Source organism: Australozyma saopauloensis, chromosome 3, assembly GCF_035610405.1.
Source record: "Australozyma saopauloensis chromosome 3, complete sequence".
Lineage (NCBI taxonomy): Eukaryota > Fungi > Ascomycota > Pichiomycetes > Serinales > Metschnikowiaceae > Australozyma > Australozyma saopauloensis.
Window position 1 is genome coordinate 270,988 of NC_086133.1, and position 18,407 is coordinate 289,394.

The 18,407-nt window shown below is 44.0% G+C and overlaps 8 protein-coding genes across 8 annotated transcripts; 5 read left to right on the forward strand and 3 right to left on the reverse strand.

Annotated features, from left to right (window-relative positions):
• Window positions 1-284: 284 nt before the first annotated feature.
• On the forward strand, window positions 285-1,868 carry PUMCH_002296 (uncharacterized protein; the record flags this gene model as incomplete). Its single annotated transcript, XM_063021310.1, has 1 exon — window positions 285-1,868. One exon carries the CDS (start codon window positions 285-287, stop codon window positions 1,866-1,868), a length of 1,584 nt encoding a protein of 527 aa, XP_062877380.1.
• Window positions 1,869-3,152: 1,284 nt separating this feature from the next.
• PUMCH_002297 (uncharacterized protein) lies at window positions 3,153-6,341 on the forward strand (the record flags this gene model as incomplete). Its single annotated transcript, XM_063021311.1, has 1 exon — window positions 3,153-6,341. One exon carries the CDS (start codon window positions 3,153-3,155, stop codon window positions 6,339-6,341), a length of 3,189 nt encoding a protein of 1,062 aa, XP_062877381.1.
• Window positions 6,342-6,386: 45 nt separating this feature from the next.
• Window positions 6,387-7,751, reverse strand: PUMCH_002298 (uncharacterized protein; the record flags this gene model as incomplete). Its single annotated transcript, XM_063021312.1, has 1 exon — window positions 6,387-7,751. The coding sequence occupies one exon, from the start codon at window positions 7,749-7,751 to the stop codon at window positions 6,387-6,389; it is 1,365 nt and encodes a 454-aa protein (XP_062877382.1).
• Window positions 7,752-7,986: 235 nt separating this feature from the next.
• Window positions 7,987-10,335, reverse strand: PUMCH_002299 (uncharacterized protein; the record flags this gene model as incomplete). Its single annotated transcript, XM_063021313.1, has 1 exon — window positions 7,987-10,335. One exon carries the CDS (start codon window positions 10,333-10,335, stop codon window positions 7,987-7,989), a length of 2,349 nt encoding a protein of 782 aa, XP_062877383.1.
• Window positions 10,336-11,275: 940 nt separating this feature from the next.
• Window positions 11,276-13,774, forward strand: PUMCH_002300 (uncharacterized protein; the record flags this gene model as incomplete). The annotated part of the gene is made up of 1 exon (XM_063021314.1): window positions 11,276-13,774. One exon carries the CDS (start codon window positions 11,276-11,278, stop codon window positions 13,772-13,774), a length of 2,499 nt encoding a protein of 832 aa, XP_062877384.1.
• An 85-nt stretch (window positions 13,775-13,859) lies between these two features.
• PUMCH_002301 (uncharacterized protein) lies at window positions 13,860-14,528 on the reverse strand (the record flags this gene model as incomplete). The annotated part of the gene is made up of 1 exon (XM_063021315.1): window positions 13,860-14,528. The coding sequence occupies one exon, from the start codon at window positions 14,526-14,528 to the stop codon at window positions 13,860-13,862; it is 669 nt and encodes a 222-aa protein (XP_062877385.1).
• Window positions 14,529-15,883: 1,355 nt separating this feature from the next.
• Window positions 15,884-16,531, forward strand: PUMCH_002302 (uncharacterized protein; the record flags this gene model as incomplete). Its single annotated transcript, XM_063021316.1, has 1 exon — window positions 15,884-16,531. The coding sequence occupies one exon, from the start codon at window positions 15,884-15,886 to the stop codon at window positions 16,529-16,531; it is 648 nt and encodes a 215-aa protein (XP_062877386.1).
• An 828-nt stretch (window positions 16,532-17,359) lies between these two features.
• Window positions 17,360-18,034, forward strand: PUMCH_002303 (uncharacterized protein; the record flags this gene model as incomplete). The annotated part of the gene is made up of 1 exon (XM_063021317.1): window positions 17,360-18,034. One exon carries the CDS (start codon window positions 17,360-17,362, stop codon window positions 18,032-18,034), a length of 675 nt encoding a protein of 224 aa, XP_062877387.1.
• Between the last annotated feature and the right edge of the window lie 373 nt (window positions 18,035-18,407).

The following is an 18,407-nucleotide window of genomic DNA, read 5'->3' on the forward strand; positions in this document are numbered from 1 at the left end:
GATACCCTTTCCGAAAGACCAATTCATGATATATTCCGGCGACAGTTCTTCGATGAACAATTTTTACGCTCTACATGTTGTGAATCAACGACAAACCTCCCTTCGAAGACAAAGCGGCCAAACCGAGAAATAAAATTGGATAAATTTGCTGCCAATTCCTCTTTACGCAATTGAGTCTGGTTAATTTCTCACAATAATTCGCTCGAAGTTCTCCAAGCCCCCAAATTTCGCATCCATATCTATCTCTACACACATACACTACTACCCTCCATTGATCACAGTATATGTTCCAGGCCATCTACGTTACCGACGCCAGCCATGCGCTAACGTACGAGTACTTGGTCTTTCCCCATTCTCCAGCATTTGCTGATGTAGGCGCAACCATTGCTACCAAAATTGGCACTCTCTCTGCTGCTGCAAACAAGCAGATCCAACATATCCCGCTCAACCTGGAATATTACTTGTGTGCTTACACCACCACGAGCATTGCCTTGTGCATGTTGTGTCTGATTGAGGATAAGGAGAAACCGGGCAACCCCCTTTATCCCGGGGTGTTTCTTCAGAAGCTAGTGCTAGCTGCTCAAGAGTACTTTGGCGTTCCTCTTGCGCCCACCAAGCTTTCGGCCAACAGCGATACGTTTACGCTACTCATCAATGAAATGATCGTCAATGGTGTTCCAAATGTCACCGAAGTAAATAACTTGAAGGATATTGTGCTGCTGAAGAGCTTGTTGAACACTATCATCAGAACAGGTAATAAGTTGGCGACCGCCGCTGCCAATAATTCTCTCTCGTCTCTTTCCACAGTACAGGGCGGCTCTTTTGTATCGGAAAAGGATACTGTCCCCTGGAGAAGATCTAATGTCAAGTATGCCGTGAACGAGATGTTTGTCGATGTCGAGGAGACGGTGCATGCGGTCTTGCGCCCAACGCGTCGCAAGAATAAGCTCAAGCTCTTATCAAGCTCTAATTTCGATTCTGCATTCTATTCTTCGTCCTCCTTGCCGGCTTCCACAAAGCTCACGCCGATCACGAGCACCATCACCGGAAACATTAATTTCTTATCACATATCACAGGTGTACCGCAGCTCCAGATTCTTTTCAACTCGGCAGCGCTGAACATGGAGGCAATTCTGTTGCACGAATGTGTGAATGCGGGCATTTGGAAGACGTCGCGTGCTCTTTCTTTCATTCCACCAGACAAGCTGTCGACACTCCTAAGTTACACAATCGATCTAGATAAGTCACAAGGATCACTGCAAAACAGTACGCCGGGTCTTCTTGAGTTCGACTGCGAAACAGGTCTCGGTGCGTCTCAGAATGAATTCGAATTCCGCTTGTTCACGCTGAAGGACCAGGCGGTCTCTAAAATCGACTCCGTAAAAGTGGAGGTCTTCTCGTTTCAGCCCTTCTTAGATGAAGATCAGGGTGACGATCATTCTGTGAATGAAAGTTTCGATAGCCAGGCAAATGCCATCACAGACATTAAAGTTTCACGAGTCACAGATGGTGACTTCACGTATAAAGGCAACGGGAAAGGAGAGTGGACAATAAAAAACCTCCAATCTGGTGCTCACTCTACTCTACGTGCAAGCATTCGGACTGCCAGCGACCTGCTCAGTGATGTCTCTCTTGTCAATTCTAACGACGACTTGCTTGAAGTGCAAAGTGCCGTCAAGCCAAATCGGGCGCCCATCATCCCGACACACTTCCAAGTCACCTATCTCTACAAGGGTCTGGTCCCTAGTGGACTCAAAGTGGACAGCCTCAAAATGATATCTGTCAAGGGTCTAGGCGATGGTGTGAAGCCTTATAAAGGTGTCAAGTACATCACCAAGACAGATGATTTCACCATCAGAACTCGATAAACTACATTCTAAACACATTCAGTGGAAAAATCGATGGGATCGTATATTTATAAGGCGTCAAAAATGAGAATATCTCGCAAACTGAAGTATCATTGTAGCATCCGGCTCATCTCTTCTTGCGAGCCGCTAGATCTTCCTACACGTTAGTAATGCAAATCGTAGGCTACTCAGTCAGTTTTCTTACTTTTCTTCAACTTCTCCTTCTGGGCATTGTTTACCATGACCTTTCCAATGAATGAACCGACGGCCAAGAACCCAAGCAAGAGCAAGAGCAAAGGCAACTTGATAGCATACTCGCGGGGCAAAAAGAAGCCCTGGAGCACGTTGTCATCGTCCAAGAATGGAAGCAAGAACACCCAAGCGGAATAGTATGAGAATACAGCGGTAGCCACGGCAAGCATACCTAGGCCAATCAACTTGTCTGCGGACTAGACGTTAGTAAAATTGCAGTAGAGATGTGGGTTTTGAGCATTGTCGATATTAATTCGGCTGCCGTCCCAGTCTTTGATGTGACTTACCATTGAAGGTTTAGAGGAGGTAGTTCGTGCTAACGTGTGCGTAATACACGTAGGTAGGTCTGGGGTGAGGATAGCAAAAATGTCGGTGGAGGTAAACGCGTCACGGACAATTTTTGAACAGAAATTTTTCGTTTGTGGCTATAATTCCTTTTTTGAATATTTTTTTTCCATACAATTTGCAATAGAGAGTGTCATTTCGTTCCTGGCTGAATCCTGGGTAGATGCTTGGGTGGTGATGGAGGAATCTGAAGAATGACGAAATCGTGAATTTGGCGGTAGTTCAATATTGAATTATAAAAATTTTTCGTTTCGGTTTGATTTTGATTAGATTTTCGTTTGACTCTGGGTCAATTTGGCGACGAATTGAATCTGAAAGCCTGTGACCTTGGCTAGATTTCTGGTTTCATGGAAATTCACACATTTCGAGACCAAACGACCAATTCAAGCTTGGGAGCAAAATTACAAAGACTGAAAGGTCAAAATAGAATTATAGTAAATGAAATGGTTATTTGAGTCATTCTTTTGTGGTCCCTCTAATCAACCACCCCAATGCTAATATTTATGCCTTAAGAAATAGAAATCAAATGTATCAACCAACCTAAATGAGAAGAGATCGCATAAGAACCAAAATCTCAGTTTATCCAAATCAACCCTTCGAGAAAACAAAAATTTATGTCACATGTTCTCAAATCCCAATTTCCCAACCGTTTAACCGTTGTCACTGCGCCTTATCGTATACTAACCTTATACTTCTCTCCACAATACGATGTTCGACAAATTCAAGCTGAGAAAGGCACCGCTCTCGTTGAGTTCCGTCAGCAATGCTCTCAAGTCGTCGGGCCTGGCCACTTTAACCCCTGAGATCCCGAAAAAGAGCTTGAAGTTGGCTATAGGAGACCAGTTCGGCTTACCTATTGATAGCATAGTTGCAGCAGCATACGATCCGGTGCAATCGCTCTTGGTGGTGTCAACAACTAGAAATTCGGTCCATGTCTATGGCCAAAATAGTGTAGAGGTTGTGTTTGAACTTAAAACCTCGGGCGAAATCCAGTTCCTACGCTTTGTCAAAGGTGTCTATTTGGTGTGCGTTGAGACGAAAGGCAACATCACCATCCTTTCGCTCCATTCGAAAAAAATATTGGGAACCTATCTGGCACCCAATGCAGTTACTTCTGTTGAGACAGATCCTTCACTCGACTGGTTGGTGCTAGGATTGGCCAATGGCTCCTTGGTGTACTACGACATCGATAGACTTCACTTGACGCCCATGAGAACAGATAATCTTCAGAAGGTTGTTATGCCAAAACAGAAAATGTCGCCTGTTCTTGCCATTCAATGGCATCCAAGAGATATTGGAACCATCCTTGTGACATACTCTCATTGTGCCATTCAGTACCTGATTGCTCTGGGCGGCATCAAAAACACGTTCGTTTACTCTTTGACTCCAGATTGCCGAGGTTTCGCTACCTCCAACAATTTTGAAACAGGCGGGAAAAAGAAACTTTTTGGATCAGCCAAAGAGGTAACCCCCCGTATGACTGAGGCATTGTATCATCCTAACGGTCTCCACATAGTCACTGTCCACACCGATGGAACTCTAGTGTTCTGGGACTGTAACGATGGCACATTGTTGGAGGCTAGATCCATCCAACAACGTAATCTTCATAAGAAGGGTGACTCTGTCTCTTGGGAAGAACCAGCGAACATCACAGCTAAATGGGTCACAGGTCAAGACCCAGAGCTAACTCAACTTATTGTTTGTGGCGCGTTGTCCTCAAGTCCTGATGTCGCAAATGTCCTCGAGTTTGGCTACACTTTAAAGTATACTCTCACATCGCACGAAAAACAAGGTGACTTTTATGCCAAGCCAGTAGAGGGTGAAAGACGGATCTCCATTCGTTTCAACAGAAGATCGCAAGAAAAGGGTGATCTTGAATTCATCCGGCTGATCTTACCTGTCTCAGCTGATTCTCAACCTTACTTTTCTGGTGGCCACAATCCAGACGCACTCATCCTCTTGTCGAATTTTGGGGCTCTCTACTATGTATCATATCAGAAACAAGACTCAAAACCTCTCTTACCTCCTTCATTGCTGTTGGTCGCACCGCCCTCTACTTACAGCACCGTCATTTCAGTAAAGAGAATCGAATGGTTTGGAGTCATTCCAGCCAGCAAATCGCAGTCAGTGTCAAACACACATGTGGTGAGTGGAGGAGCTCCAGTAAATCGTCACTACCCGAGAAGGCTAGGAACAATGGAGAACTTCGTGGATGTTCTTGTCAGTGGTCATGAAGACGGTTCTATCAGATTTGTTGATGTGACTGATGGTGACCATCAAGGACAGACCCAAGAGATGGAAATCAACTTAAAATCTACGCTTTTCAATGGAATGGAATCTTCTTCTTTTAGAGTGAGGGCCGTTTCGCCTAGTTTTGAATGCAAGCAGGTCGCTGTGGGTTTGGCAAATGGCAATGTGGCTATATGTAAATTCGCAAAATCAACTGGCACCTTGTCACCAACTCCACCAAAGGCCGACTACCTGGACTGTCCTGTTTTACATGATGATGGCTCTGCTGCAATTGTTGATATGTCGCAAAAAGTTGGTGGCCATTTTCAACAACCAACATTCATCCCGGCCTACTTGTTGAAACTCGACAATAAAGACGTAATCACTTGCCTTCAAATCTGTCATGCTGGTTTCATAGCTGTTGGGTACAAGTCTGGAAGACTTATTGTGTGCGACATTGTGCGTGGGCCTGGAATCATGTTGAACCTTGATTCAATCACACAACATTTGCCCTCAGTATCCGGAGAGTGTTACGTCACCAGCATAGAGTTTACAATCATGGAATACGGTCAAGAAGGGTTCTCGTCTCTTTTAATGCTTGTTGGAACTAGCGCAGGAGGCAACTTTCTTGTTTTCAAACTCGTTCCACAAAGAAACGGTGCCTTTGCAGCAGTCTTTGCCGATAAGACCCTTGGTCTCAACTATAAACCCGCAGATGGCCTGGGAGAAACTGGTATAGATCTGATTATTCCAATCAATTCGGCCACAGGTGAATCCGCAGTTGCAACCATGGAGAATTTTCAAAGACTTGCCCAAAACATCCTCGTTCCAGGTCTTATATTGTGCGTCTCAAAGAGAGATCTCCGTACGTTGAAATTGCCTAAACAGAAACTAGCTCATAAAGTCGTGGATGAATCATGTTTCTGTAGTGGCGTCATCCAACTCAGGGAGAAGGGAGCTGTTCTTGCAACAATAACCCAATCCGGCTTCATTAAGCTTTTCAGCCTTCCTTCTCTCAGTGATGTTGGTGACATCAAGATCTCTTCTCTGATTCTCCCCAAGCTTCAATCTGGATTGAGCACTGAGGCTGGTTACAAATCTTGCATTTCAAGCTCTGGAAACATTTTCTCCTGGCTCAGTGCTACTGAATGTATGAATTTGATTTTATATGACGAGTCGAAAAACAAGTCTTTCAAGGATAAGCCTACAGACATGCTCTTCAATGAAAATGCGATTATTCCACCAAGGCCCACTTCAAGCGCTTTACTGTGGGCCAAGGGTCAAACCACATTCATCACACCAAAGGATCTAGCTTTGTTGATTGCAGGTCCAAATAGAAAAGCACCAAAACACACGGAAAGCGAACTTGCCTATAACATAAGCCCTGAGGCAAACCCTAACCAAGCGTATGGAGCGTACGGTGGAAGTAGCAACAAAAAAGCCCAAAGTGAGTCCCCTTACGCAGAACCTGTGAGAAGAAGTACTCAAACCAATCCATACAACTTTGGCACACAGGGATTCATGAAGAGTATACGCGACGGAATGGATTCAGTAGAGGAGACAGTCAACAACTACGCAAGTGGATTCTCAGAGACGATGAATGACACCGTTGAATCACAGAAAAGATCGATGTACAGCCTGGCAGTTAAAAGTAAATTTGGTTTTTAGTGAATGAATTATGATTCATGAGTATTATTATCTATGTACATCTTTCTAGTTACTAGTGACTGTAATGAATTCTTTACCATCCATGTATGGTTGTAGAACCGTTGGAATAGCAATGGAATCGCTGGCGGGATTATAGAACTGTTCAATAATTGCAACGATAACCCTAGGAACAGCCATTGCCGTGCCATTGAGTGTGTGGACATACTCAAGTTCACCTTGTGAGTTGTAGTGCCTGATTCCAAGTCTACGTGACTGATACTCACCACAATTCGAGCAGCTGGTCAATTCACCCCAAGACCCACGACCGGGCATCCAGGCCTCACAATCGTACTTCTTCATGGCAGGCGCACCTAGGTCTGTGGTAGGCATATTTAGCATCTTAGCCTTTATACCAAGATCCGTGATAATGGAAGTTTGAAGTTCACGGAGGTCTTCGAGTTCTTTTGTCGACGACTCAGGATTTGCAAAATGAAACAACTCCACCTTCGTGAATTCATGAACTCGGTACAAGCCAGCAGTGTCCTTGCCTCTCGCTCCTGCCTCAGCTCGATAGGATCGGGAAACCCCAACATACTTAGCTGGCCCCTTCATTATTTCCAGACTGTGTAAGGCACCCAAAGGTATCTCAGCAGTGCCGGTAAGAGATAAAGGCTCGCCCTCAATACGATAAACTTGCTTTTCACCATTTTGGTCTCTGGGTTTAAACCCACAAGCATTGGCAATTTCTGTCCTCACAATAGAAGGGGGGATAACCATTTTATATCCAGCCTTCCTGGCTCTGGCCAAAGCATACTGAACAAGAGCTTGCTCCAAAAGAGCTCCATCATTGATAAGGTAATACCAGGACATACCTGAGATTTTTGCTGCTTTAGCAAGCTCGACCAATTTAAAGCGCTCGCCTACCGTTTTGTGATCAAAGTCGTTGACCGGAAGCAGAGCCTCTATCTCTTCTTGATCTACACCATTGATGAACAGATGCACTTCTGCAATTGCAGGGTCCTTTGGAGCACTAGGGTCAATCCAGTTGGGTAGAGACTCTGCTGCACGATGGTTTTTAGCAGCCAAGTCGGATAATTTGACTTCGGTCTCGGCTATAGCTTCCTTGAGGACCTGAAGTTTTTTGAGTAAAGCATCCTTTTCAGCTGAGGCCTTAGCCTTGAGTATATTCAACGAATTAGCACTGAGCGTTTTTCTTTCATGCACAAGATTGTTTCTCTCATTCTGTAGCGATATCTCAACTGGTCTGTTCTCGATAAGGAGATCCAAGTCGGCCATGTTGTCTGTTTGTCTCCGACGGATCGATGATCTCATCTCATCTTCTCTTCCGAGGATGCTTTTGATATCAAAAACTGGCTTTTTGAGTGTCGCCGTACTTTTAAAAGAGTTGTAGCGCGCAAACGTTCGTAGCATTGTTATAGCAGGTAATTGTGGTTTACCCCAGACTCATGTCTTAAGAAACGAGATGCACATCCGATTTACAATGACCTTGTGACCAAATAAAAAAAAGAAAGGATGAAATTCAATTGATTTAGGAATATTAAAACTTTATCCAAATGAACTTGCTTCAATGTTCATGTGTATTGAATGACTAACAATTGTCCCCGATATGAATGATGACATAATGAGACGATTTCTATTTACAAGCCTAGTCTTTAGAGCCCCCAATTATGGCCATCGCGTTGGCATCTCCTTTTGCCAATTGCTCTTCATCTAATGCGTCTGCCAAACACAACCAGGGGTCTCTGGTGCCTCCCCATTTCAAGATGCTTTGTTTGTACTTCTCACCGGCAGCTCTGCTCCAAGGGTCTTTTTTGAAGAGTCCATTCCAGAGCCTGTCTGCAATAGCTCTATCGAACAAGTACGAGTAATAAACAGCTCCATACGAAAAGAGGTGTGGAAACTTTCCATGCCAGGTCGACCATTTATCGGCAAAGACCTTGAGATCCTTCTCGAGATTGTGGTATATTAAGGTAGAGTCGAATCTTTCAAGTGCCTCGTTGTCTGAGAAATCTGGGACAATATCACCATGCAAAACTTGGTCAAGGAGAGCCATTTTGGATTGCATATATGTTTCTGTGTGCTGCAAGGCATTCAGCTTCTCTCTGTGAGCCTTGAGCAAATCTTCAGGGAGATGCTCGCCAGTCTGGTAATGCTTAGCGATACGACACAAGACACGAGGGTCCACACTGAACAGTTCCATTAAAACTGATGGGAGTTCTACGAAATCAGTCAGACAGCGGGTTCCTGAAAGATTGTGAAGCTTTGTACGAGCCAACATGGAGTGAGTAGCATGGCCCATCTCATGAAAAATGGTACTCACTTGTTCTAATGATAACAATGTAGCGCCGTAATCACCTTCTAAACCAGCCAAGCGTCTCATTTGGGCACCTACCTGACTCTTCGAACCAACTGCGGGTGTTTTTGAAAAGTTGCATACCAATGAAATAACTGGCAACTGATAAGTACCGTCGTTGCTAAGATGAACCTCCCGCTGTATTTCGGAGGACGACTCTGTGCTCAAATCAAGATTGAGTTCACGCGAACATGCGATCGTGAAATGAGAGGGAAGGACCTTGTCTGACCAAAAATCCACGTATAAGTAGCCCAAAGTTTCATTAGTCTCTAGATCCTTGTAGCTGAGTTTCCTAACATGTGTCTGATCCCAAGTTTCACCCTTATGTGTCTGCTCGGGTACAAGGGAGACGTTGTAAATGCTTTTGAATATTTTGTCCAAACCACTCATCACAGTGCCGATGGAGAGGTAAGGAGAAATGTCTTCAAGCTGAGCTTGATCTTGTTCATTTGCCTGCGACTGTTTTTCAAGCAAATAGTCTCGATCCCAAGGCTTCAAATTGTTCAAGATAGTCTCGTCCGAAGAGCAAAAGTGAGACTCGTCTTTGAACTTGTAGAGACTCCTGAGTTCTTTGATGACATCGGATTTCTCTGAAAGTTGATGCTTTTGCACATTTCGCAAGAAAGTGACAACATTCTCAGGGGTCTTTGCCATTTTATGTTCTAACTGATAGTCAGCGAAGGACTTGTAACCCAACATCTTGGCCAAGAAGGCCCTATATTTCAAGAACCCATTGAGAGTGGCAATTTGATCTTTTGAAGAGTCGTGAAGAGCGATCCACACCTGCTTCCGGATGTCTTCACTTGAGCAGGTCGACAAAACCGAGAACGGGTAGTGTCCTGCTAGCGGGATACTGACTTCTGTCAGCGAAGCCAGTGGCGCCTTCATTTGCAAATCAAGAATGTCTCGCTTCAATGCTGCTGAGCAAGAGCTCTCGAATGTGGCCTTATCGACATTGACCCAGAAAGAGGGTAAATTGTGTATCTCGTTGTTGAACAGAGACCCCAAAAGGGAGATCTCTTGAGTGATAGCAACGAAACTTTCACGAGTTGTTGGATCCATTGCAATGCCGGAACGTTCGAAATCTTGACGCAAGTAATTTCCCACCTCGATTTCCTCGTCCGAGAGGCGGCCACGCAAATGCAGATCTAAAACCAGCACAAGGGTCTCATAGAGCTCTACGTTGGTGTTGAGTTGGTTCATGTACTCAAACATAATCTCGTGGGTCTGCTGAGCAGCCTCCACCCATTTCTGGCTTGGATGGGCGACCCGGATAAACTCGGCTACGTCTATCACTCTACATAGGGTATCACTGAGCTGGTCCAACTTACGGATGTAGCTGAGTTTTCCCACATCGGTGTTTTTGGCTTCAAGGAGCATGGTACGCACCAATTCCTTGGCCTTCTTGAGCGATCCTTTGGAGAACGATATGAGTCCATCTGGAGACGTGAGCTTCTCATTTCGGAAGAGCCCAACGTTGGGCAGCGAAAAGACCAGTCGATCTGATTGGTTGAAGTTGGCGAAGTATTTGGGGCTATCGAACAATTTGAGAATACGATCCGAGCCCGTCGTTTTATGGAATTGGCGGCCGATCTGTAGAGCAGCATGTCTGCGTAGGAGAGTGTGCTGTTTTAGAAGCATGTTTGAGAGAAATGAGTGATGTATTGAGATTTGAGAAATGGAGAAACGAGGGTGTTAGAGAAGATATTTATGGCAGTTTATGTTCATCAATCGTGGATGTGTGGAGGTGAGATCTAGGATGATTGAGAGTCACATCGCACGACTATATGAGCTACTGTTCGATGATCGGCCCAAAGAGGAAAAAGAAAAAAAGGAAAAAGTTTGAGATAATATTTAGGAAATCAGGAGATTTCTGTGACAATCGAAATCGTTGACCGTTAGATTATTGGAAAATTGATTTTGGATGTGTTTCTCCGTAATCGATTTGTATCGCTTGGCTGCAAATTGAGACGCACATGATCTTTTGGAATGAACAAGGAATTCTCTTTATTGTAAGAGTCAGATTATAGAGCATAATGCAGCCATTTCAACTTGCCAATACGAATTATATGACGAAAATTGAAAATTTGTTTCCTGTTATTTTCTCCCAGCCTAAACTTCTGAAGCTCCTTCGTTCATAGAGCCGCTCACCCAGCAATCAACTCGCAGAGCATCACATCTAAACGAAACTCAAAATGTTAATTGGTCTATGTCTTCCAATAAATAGAAACATAATGAAAAAGATCTATATCTGAAAAATTTTAAAGATAACCATCTCCCTGCTTCCTCTCCTTGAAGGCACACCTGTCATATCTGTATCGCGCTCCATATGCACCCCTCAAGAACACTTAGTGCCGAAAAAAGGTTCCCTATCGCAACACCTTCTCGCTGCAACAACGACTGCGAAACCTCAAAGACCGAGAATCCATTTGTTTGGATACAATTGGACCGTCCACGCCCTGCAAAAATCCCTCAAGTCTATATAAGTGGCCCCAATTCCCCATCTTTTACCTCACATTCCACTAGCGTCAGTAGAGTGCTAATACTGATTTGCTTACCTTAAAGCAACCCCCACACCACCATGACAGACTCGCCGTCACAGCGCCCCGTCCAGTCGTCTGGAGCGACAGCATATCGTAGAAATGTGCGGGACTATCAGTTCGGCACACGCATCGGTGAAGGTTCATACTCCACAGTATATCTGGCTGTAGACTTACATAACAAGAAGACATACGCAATCAAGGTTCTTTCGAAGAAACACATTGTTCGCGAGAACAAAATCAAGTATGTCAACATAGAGAAGACTGCGTTGCATCGGTTGGGCCAGCAACACCCCGGTATAGTACAGCTATATTACACATTCCAAGATGAACAGAAACTATACTTTGTGTTGGACTTTGCCGAATACGGCGAGCTTCTTTCCATTCTCTCCAAATTCGGATCGCTACTGGAAGCGGTGCTGAAGTTCTACATGCTTCAGATCCTAGACGCTGTCAAGTTCATACACCTGAAGGGCATGATTCACCGAGACTTGAAGCCCGAGAACATTTTGGTGGGCTATGACTTCAATTTAAAAATCACAGACTTCGGAACCGCAAAGTTGCTTGGCTCAGATGAAGACGATGCACAAGAACGGATCGACTATGACGCTGTGCCAGGCGGAGTTTCCCAGCCTCTGAAGGACAGAAAGACATCCTTTGTGGGCACGGCCGAGTACGTGCCACCTGAACTCCTCAAGTACAATGCTTGCGGATTTGAGACAGATATATGGGCCATTGCGTGCATTTTATATCAGTTCTTTCACGGACTGCCTCCATTCAAGGGAGGTTCCGAGTACTTGACATTCGAGAAAATCATCCATATAGACTATGTGTACCACAGACAATTGCCTCCAATGGTAAAGGAGATTATTGACAGAACATTGGTTTTCTCTCCACAAGACCGCCCCAGCATCTCCGAAATTCAGGCTATGCCATGGTTCGCTGGAGTACCATGGAACAACAGAGAATATTTGTGGAACCGTGCAGCTCCACGGTTTGAACCATATGTTTCACCAAATCAAAGTTCTAGCACTCAGCAATACTCCCTCCCACCTCCACAGCTTAAAAATGGCTCAAACCGCCATGCTCACAAATCGAACTCTAACTTCATGCTTCAATCTCAATTACAAAAATCGGACAACTTGTTCCCATCCATCGGGGCCAAAAAAACTTATCAACCAGCCACGCGCGTTAACCAAGTTCCAGCATCACCATCAACTCCGAAATTCCAAGGAGCCCACAATCAAGCACAATCTCCCAGCCGCCAAGAATATTCGTACCACTCTCAAGGATATCAGTCGGATCAATACGGCAAGCCACAGAACATGAATGGGCCACAATTGCTTGCATCTCCTAGTAGAAATTTTAAGAGCGCGGCGCCACCAAGTCCATACAATGGTAACAATTACGTAGCCCAACCTGAACGACAAATTCCAGGGCCAAATGGACTCGTCGGAGTCTCGAACTCACATTTGCAGGCTCAGCACCTGGGAAGACAAGACACCGCTTTTCAAATAGCAAAAGTTGCTTCGCAAGCTGTCATGCCTCCATTGGAAAAACAAATGTCAGAGGCCACTCTTGGTCCTCCCCAATCGCCGGAAAGAAAAGATTTGAGACAGAATACTGCTTTTGCAACCCTCAGTCGCCAAAGCCCGACCGCAGAAGCTATTCCGGATTCCAAGAAACCACCAGCAGCTAAAGTGAGCCCAGATTTCCATCCTACAAATTCAGAGGTACAACCCAGACGCCTTGTCAAGCCTCGAAGAGAAATTCCACAAACAATGATTACCATCAAGGAAATTACCTCATTTCTTGAGCCAGACGAAAAGATTGTCAAATTAGACTCAATCCTCAAGCTTCGATTGAAAAACAGTTTTATCCGGAAAAAGTCTGGTAATCTCGATAATGAAAGTACAGAGAAAATAATTGAACAGAACCAAATCACTCTTGACTCAGACATGAAACCAGTCGTAGCATGTGTGTCCAACAAGGCTCGCCTCTTCTTGATTGATGGTGATCTTAATGTCTTGATGATTGATTTGGCAGCCAATAAGGGTCATGATTATCTGATGTACGACTACGAGTTTGAAAGTGTTTTTGTTGACAGCGATGATAGCGATGGCGAGCAAGGAGAAGATGTTTTTGGGTACTTAATTATTGAAATGATCCAGGAGAATGGCGATCTTGTCTTCTTGAAACGGTTTAGCGAAGACAGTCCTCCTGAACTTCGCAATTCTGTTCGGGTGGTGGGAGCCAATGGTGATACAATAAGAATCGGTAGCGATCTCGGATGGATCGATTGTCTCATTAGAACCAAAAAGATTATGGACGACGAAAAATTGCAGCAAAGGACGGCACCATTAGCACCATCAGCACAGAATAAAGGATCAGCCGGATCCTCAACAACGAAAAAAGCTAATGGGGCGCCTGTCACTCCAAAGTTGGGGAGCAGTCCACAATTAAACAAGAAAAAGAGCCCGACCGAAAAGAAGGCGCTCAACAATTTTGCATTAGCAGCGGCTGCAGCTGCTCATAGATAGATCCTATCGAAATATATACAAGAGGGAGTCTTCGGTGACGAGGTCTCCTCAGAACATTCATGAATGAAGCAAATGCAGATAAAGTTTACATTTTTGTATAGGCCTCACGGAAATCCCGAAGCCAATCATGGAAGTAGCATTTTTGGTTGAGCACATCCAGGGAGTGTTTGAGCACGATCGATTCGACTTCTCGTTCGTTAGCCACCCAATTCTCAATTGCAGCACATTGAGCAAATCGGTTCAGTGTTCTCTCGGTAGCATCCTGGACCGCGTACGGATCGATTCTCAAATCAACTTTAGCAGTGGCAGCCTCCTCCACTTTAACGCTTTTGCGGAGTTTGGCGGCCTCTCCAAAGCAGAAATCCAACAATTGCGCCCTTGCTTTCCAGTGGGGAAGCACATTACTCTCAAAGTACAGTGCACAATGCTTGGCGTCTGTTTCGTTCAAGTGCACCCTGAGTGAGTCGTCAGAGGCCAATCTCGATACGTAGAGAAACGCTCTGATTCTGGAGTTTGAGTGGCAAAACTCTGGCGAGTAAAGTTCCGCAGCATCGTGCAATAATTTGGTCGAAGTGCTGGGATCTGGAATTTCGTTGTTTCCCTCTAGATTTCTATATAGCATTGTACAAAGAATATATTGGTGTAGTGGATCAATACAGATGTGTAGTGAGATAAGAGAAGTACTCGTGAGACTAGATAGAGCGTGAAAGTAGGTGTGGACAAGAAATGTTTTAGGGATGTATGAGTGAATCATATTTAAATAGTGGTTGAACTTTCGAAGTATTATTTGATTATTTTGGATTTATAAAATATCTTATCTAGTGTGGTTTTGAGCTGGTTGAGTTTGGCGAACTGTAAAAGTGGAGCAATGAACGTTTTTAGAACTTCTTTGAGCTAAATTCATTCACAAATCAATTACCGCAGAAATTTCCACAAGACACAACATTTTTTGGATATGGTGAGGAATGAGAGTGTCTCGAATAAGTACATTCCTTAAAGACTTCTCTAGGGAACGGGATTTGAAGCAACTCTAAGAAGAAGCACAATTCATCTTGCAGATTCATTCGATCACAAATGAGTGTAACGTGAAGTATTTGGTAACATTTACAGCAAGAATATTAAAAAAAGATTGCAGCACCACAATTTCACACATGGTCTCCCACTGCATTACTCAGTGTGGCTCTAAGAGGCTTGACTTACGAAAATAGGGTTTTTTGGAGCTTTAAAACGACTAAATTGTGATTTGTTTTGATATGATTCCAATAAGAGTTTTGCAACTCTGCAATTCGCTTTCGTTTTTGCTTTCAACGAAACCGGATATAAAGCTTGAGTCATATTAGACAAGTATCATGATACTACGGGTCACTAAGACCTATTGGGCAGTTCCGCGGTAAAAAGAAAAGAATTACACGAATCACTTTGTCACTTTCGTCTGTCATTATCGTTGTGACGTTGCTTCTGCTTCGAGTCCCCAGTCTACTTCTTAACGGCTCGACCGAACACCAAAGCCGATCGGAACAAAACAGAGAACATATTGCCGATTTGTTCATAGGAATACATTTCTTACATCCTTCAAAATCTCTAGGGTTTCATATAATTAATGGTTTGTTGTGTTTCATTGTACCCCCAGAGATATGGAATGAGATCTCAAGTGATTAAGTTAATATTGGGAACAATAAATAGTAATCGAACTTAGCTGGAATTAGATAACAGAAATACTAAATCAATATGGAACGACTGCATTCTATCTCTCAATTGCGGCACGCATCTACACAACATTAACTCTAAACACACACAACTTAAAGAGGCGAATAAATTCTCTTAGGTGGAGCATAACTTAATAAATATGAGGTGTATTAGCTACGCTATTGAATTTAGCTGAGAATTCTACACATTCTCATCTCTACAAAATTCCACCCCTAATAATTGTTCTGGCTGCAAATTCAAGAGCAGTCTATCAGTAGGCCAAATACAGAGGAGCCCGCGTGATAATAATTTCGAGACAAATCTGAGAATTTAGTATATGTTCTGTATCTTTTTCAGATCCTTAAGAATTACTTTTATCGACAGGTTTTATTTCTCCCATTGTCTTATCACTAACCCCTCTTCATGTTCTCCCATATCAACACCTACTGTCCTCCCAACTACTTCCACAAAATGGCCGGATTGGAACAATCGCTTTTCCAGCTCAAGTTCACAGCCAAGCTGTTGAACAGACAGGCCGCCAAAGCTGCTAAGGAAGAGCTCCAGGAGAAAACAAAGACGAAAAAGGCGATGATGCAAGGCAACAACGATATCGCCCTGCTCTACGCCCAGAATGCAATCCGCAAGGCCAATGAAAGAGTCAATCTTCTAAGATTGGCCTCTAGAATAGACGCTGTGGCTTCTCGTGTACAGACAGCTGTGACGATGCGTTCTGTCACTGGCAACATGGCTACAGTTATTAAGGGAATGGACAAGGCTCTACAGACTATGAACTTGGAGAGAATCTCGCTTGTGATGGACAAGTTCGAGACCCAATTCGAAGACTTGGATGCGCTGACCAACTTCTACGAATCTGCCACCAACAATGTCAATGCTTTGACCACACCGCAAGAAGAGGTGGACGAGTTGATGTCGCAGATTGCGGATGAGGCTGGCATTGAGATGAAGCAAGGTTTGAATGAAACCAAGGTGGACATTGTGACTCCTCCGCAGCCGATATCCGAAGAAAAGGAGGATCGTCTTGCTGAACGTTTGCGTGCGTTGAGAAACTAAAACTGAGGAGAGTTTTGCCCCGATAATCAAAGTAGTTGTGGTATTGACTGATATGCAGTTGAATGCTTGAGGCTCTTCGTGTTTTAATTGGTCACTGGTGGCCATTAACGGACACTGAGCTTAGTTTCACTAAAATTCTTAATGGGATACACATTAGACGAGACCCATTGGCCTATGTAGAATCAGGAAGAGCATCCTATGGAGCCATTGCACTGTCTTGGTCTGTGTCTTTCCCATGCAGTGAATACAATACGCTCATTTAGCACTATATCTCTGTAGATTTACTATCTAGAACACACTACAAATATAGCGTTGATTCAACCCATTGTACATAATAGTGATCAAATCAACCCACTTGTTTTAAGAAAAAAATACTCTTTTTTCACCCGCTTTTTTCAAATATACTGCTCTCTATGCATCTCTATCCCTGTCTCTCTGTGCCAAGGCTTCCATCTTCGAGACCCAGAAGCGCAAAACAAAAAATTCTTAAATCCAAATTAAAATCGGAGAAGTCTTCAAAAACACCGTCTCTGCCAAGTTTCCACGACGTGATTTTCCCCGGATCTTATTTTCTCATCCAATAGTATCCTACCATTACTCAACTTCATGTAGGAACTCATACACATTAATAAGTAGAAATATTCCCCGGCTCCGCACTTGCTGTTCCTATTCCAATAACCACCGCCGGACCCAATTGAAGAAACTCTAGTATTTTCTCCGACCAACGTCCTCCGATCGTCATTCTTAGGCTATAAATACTGCAATTGTCGCATCTGATTGTGTTATATTCGTAGCGCACTTCCCTTGTTAACAGTACCAAATCTACCAATGCTTTCTGCTTTGAGAACCACTTCTGTGCGCTCCGCCAGAACCGCTTTCGCTCCAATCGGTGCCCTCAGAACCAAGGTTTCCTTGCCCGACTTGGACTGGGACTTTGGCGATCTTGAGCCCTCCATCTCTTCTAAGATCAATGAGCTCCACTACCTTAAGCATCACCAGACCTATGTCAATGGTTACAACCAGGCCATTGAGCAACATGCCGAGGCTGCCGCTCAAGGTGAGGTTAAGAAGACCATTGAATTGCAGAAGTTGATCAACTTCCACGGTGGTGGATACTACAACCATTGCTTGTTCTGGAAGAACTTGGCTCCTGAGAAACAGGGCGGTGGTGAGGCTCCATCTGCCAGCTCCGACTTTGGTAAGCAGATTGCTGAGCAGTATGGTTCTCTCGACAACTTGAAGTCCATCACTAACGCTAAGCTTGCCGGTATTCAGGGTTCCGGTTGGGCCTTCATTGTCAAGAACAACGAGAACGGCGGCAAGTTGGACGTTGTCACTACTGCCAACCAGGACACCGTTGGTGGCCCATTGGTCCCATTGGTTGCCATTGATGCTTGGGAGCACGCTTACTACTTGCAATACCAAAATGTCAAGGCTGACTACTTCAAGGCTATCTGGAATGTGATTAGCTGGAAGGAGGCTGAGAAGAGATTCAATGCTTAAGCGTTGTATGAACTTTATACGCTACAATGTATGTTTTCAGGAAGTTTGATGTGTAATGTAGTAAAAAATGAAACTATTGAGCTTTTCGTTAACTTTAGGGTGTTTTATCTCTTAAACGAAGTGACCCAATAAACGATGTAGGGGATAGAATAATAATGTGGGATCGTGGGCAAAGTCAAGGGAATGAATCGCATTATTAACATTGTGAGAAGCAAGGCGTAGCCTCAGAAGATCTATCGGGATTCGTGAGAAATGTCAGAATGAAAACATATAAAGGAAGATTAAAAATTCGACCTTCGGAGGTGGATCCATCATTCTGTTGAGGTGGAGAATCTTGCACAGCATGTTGAACAACATAAATGACTGTATAGCG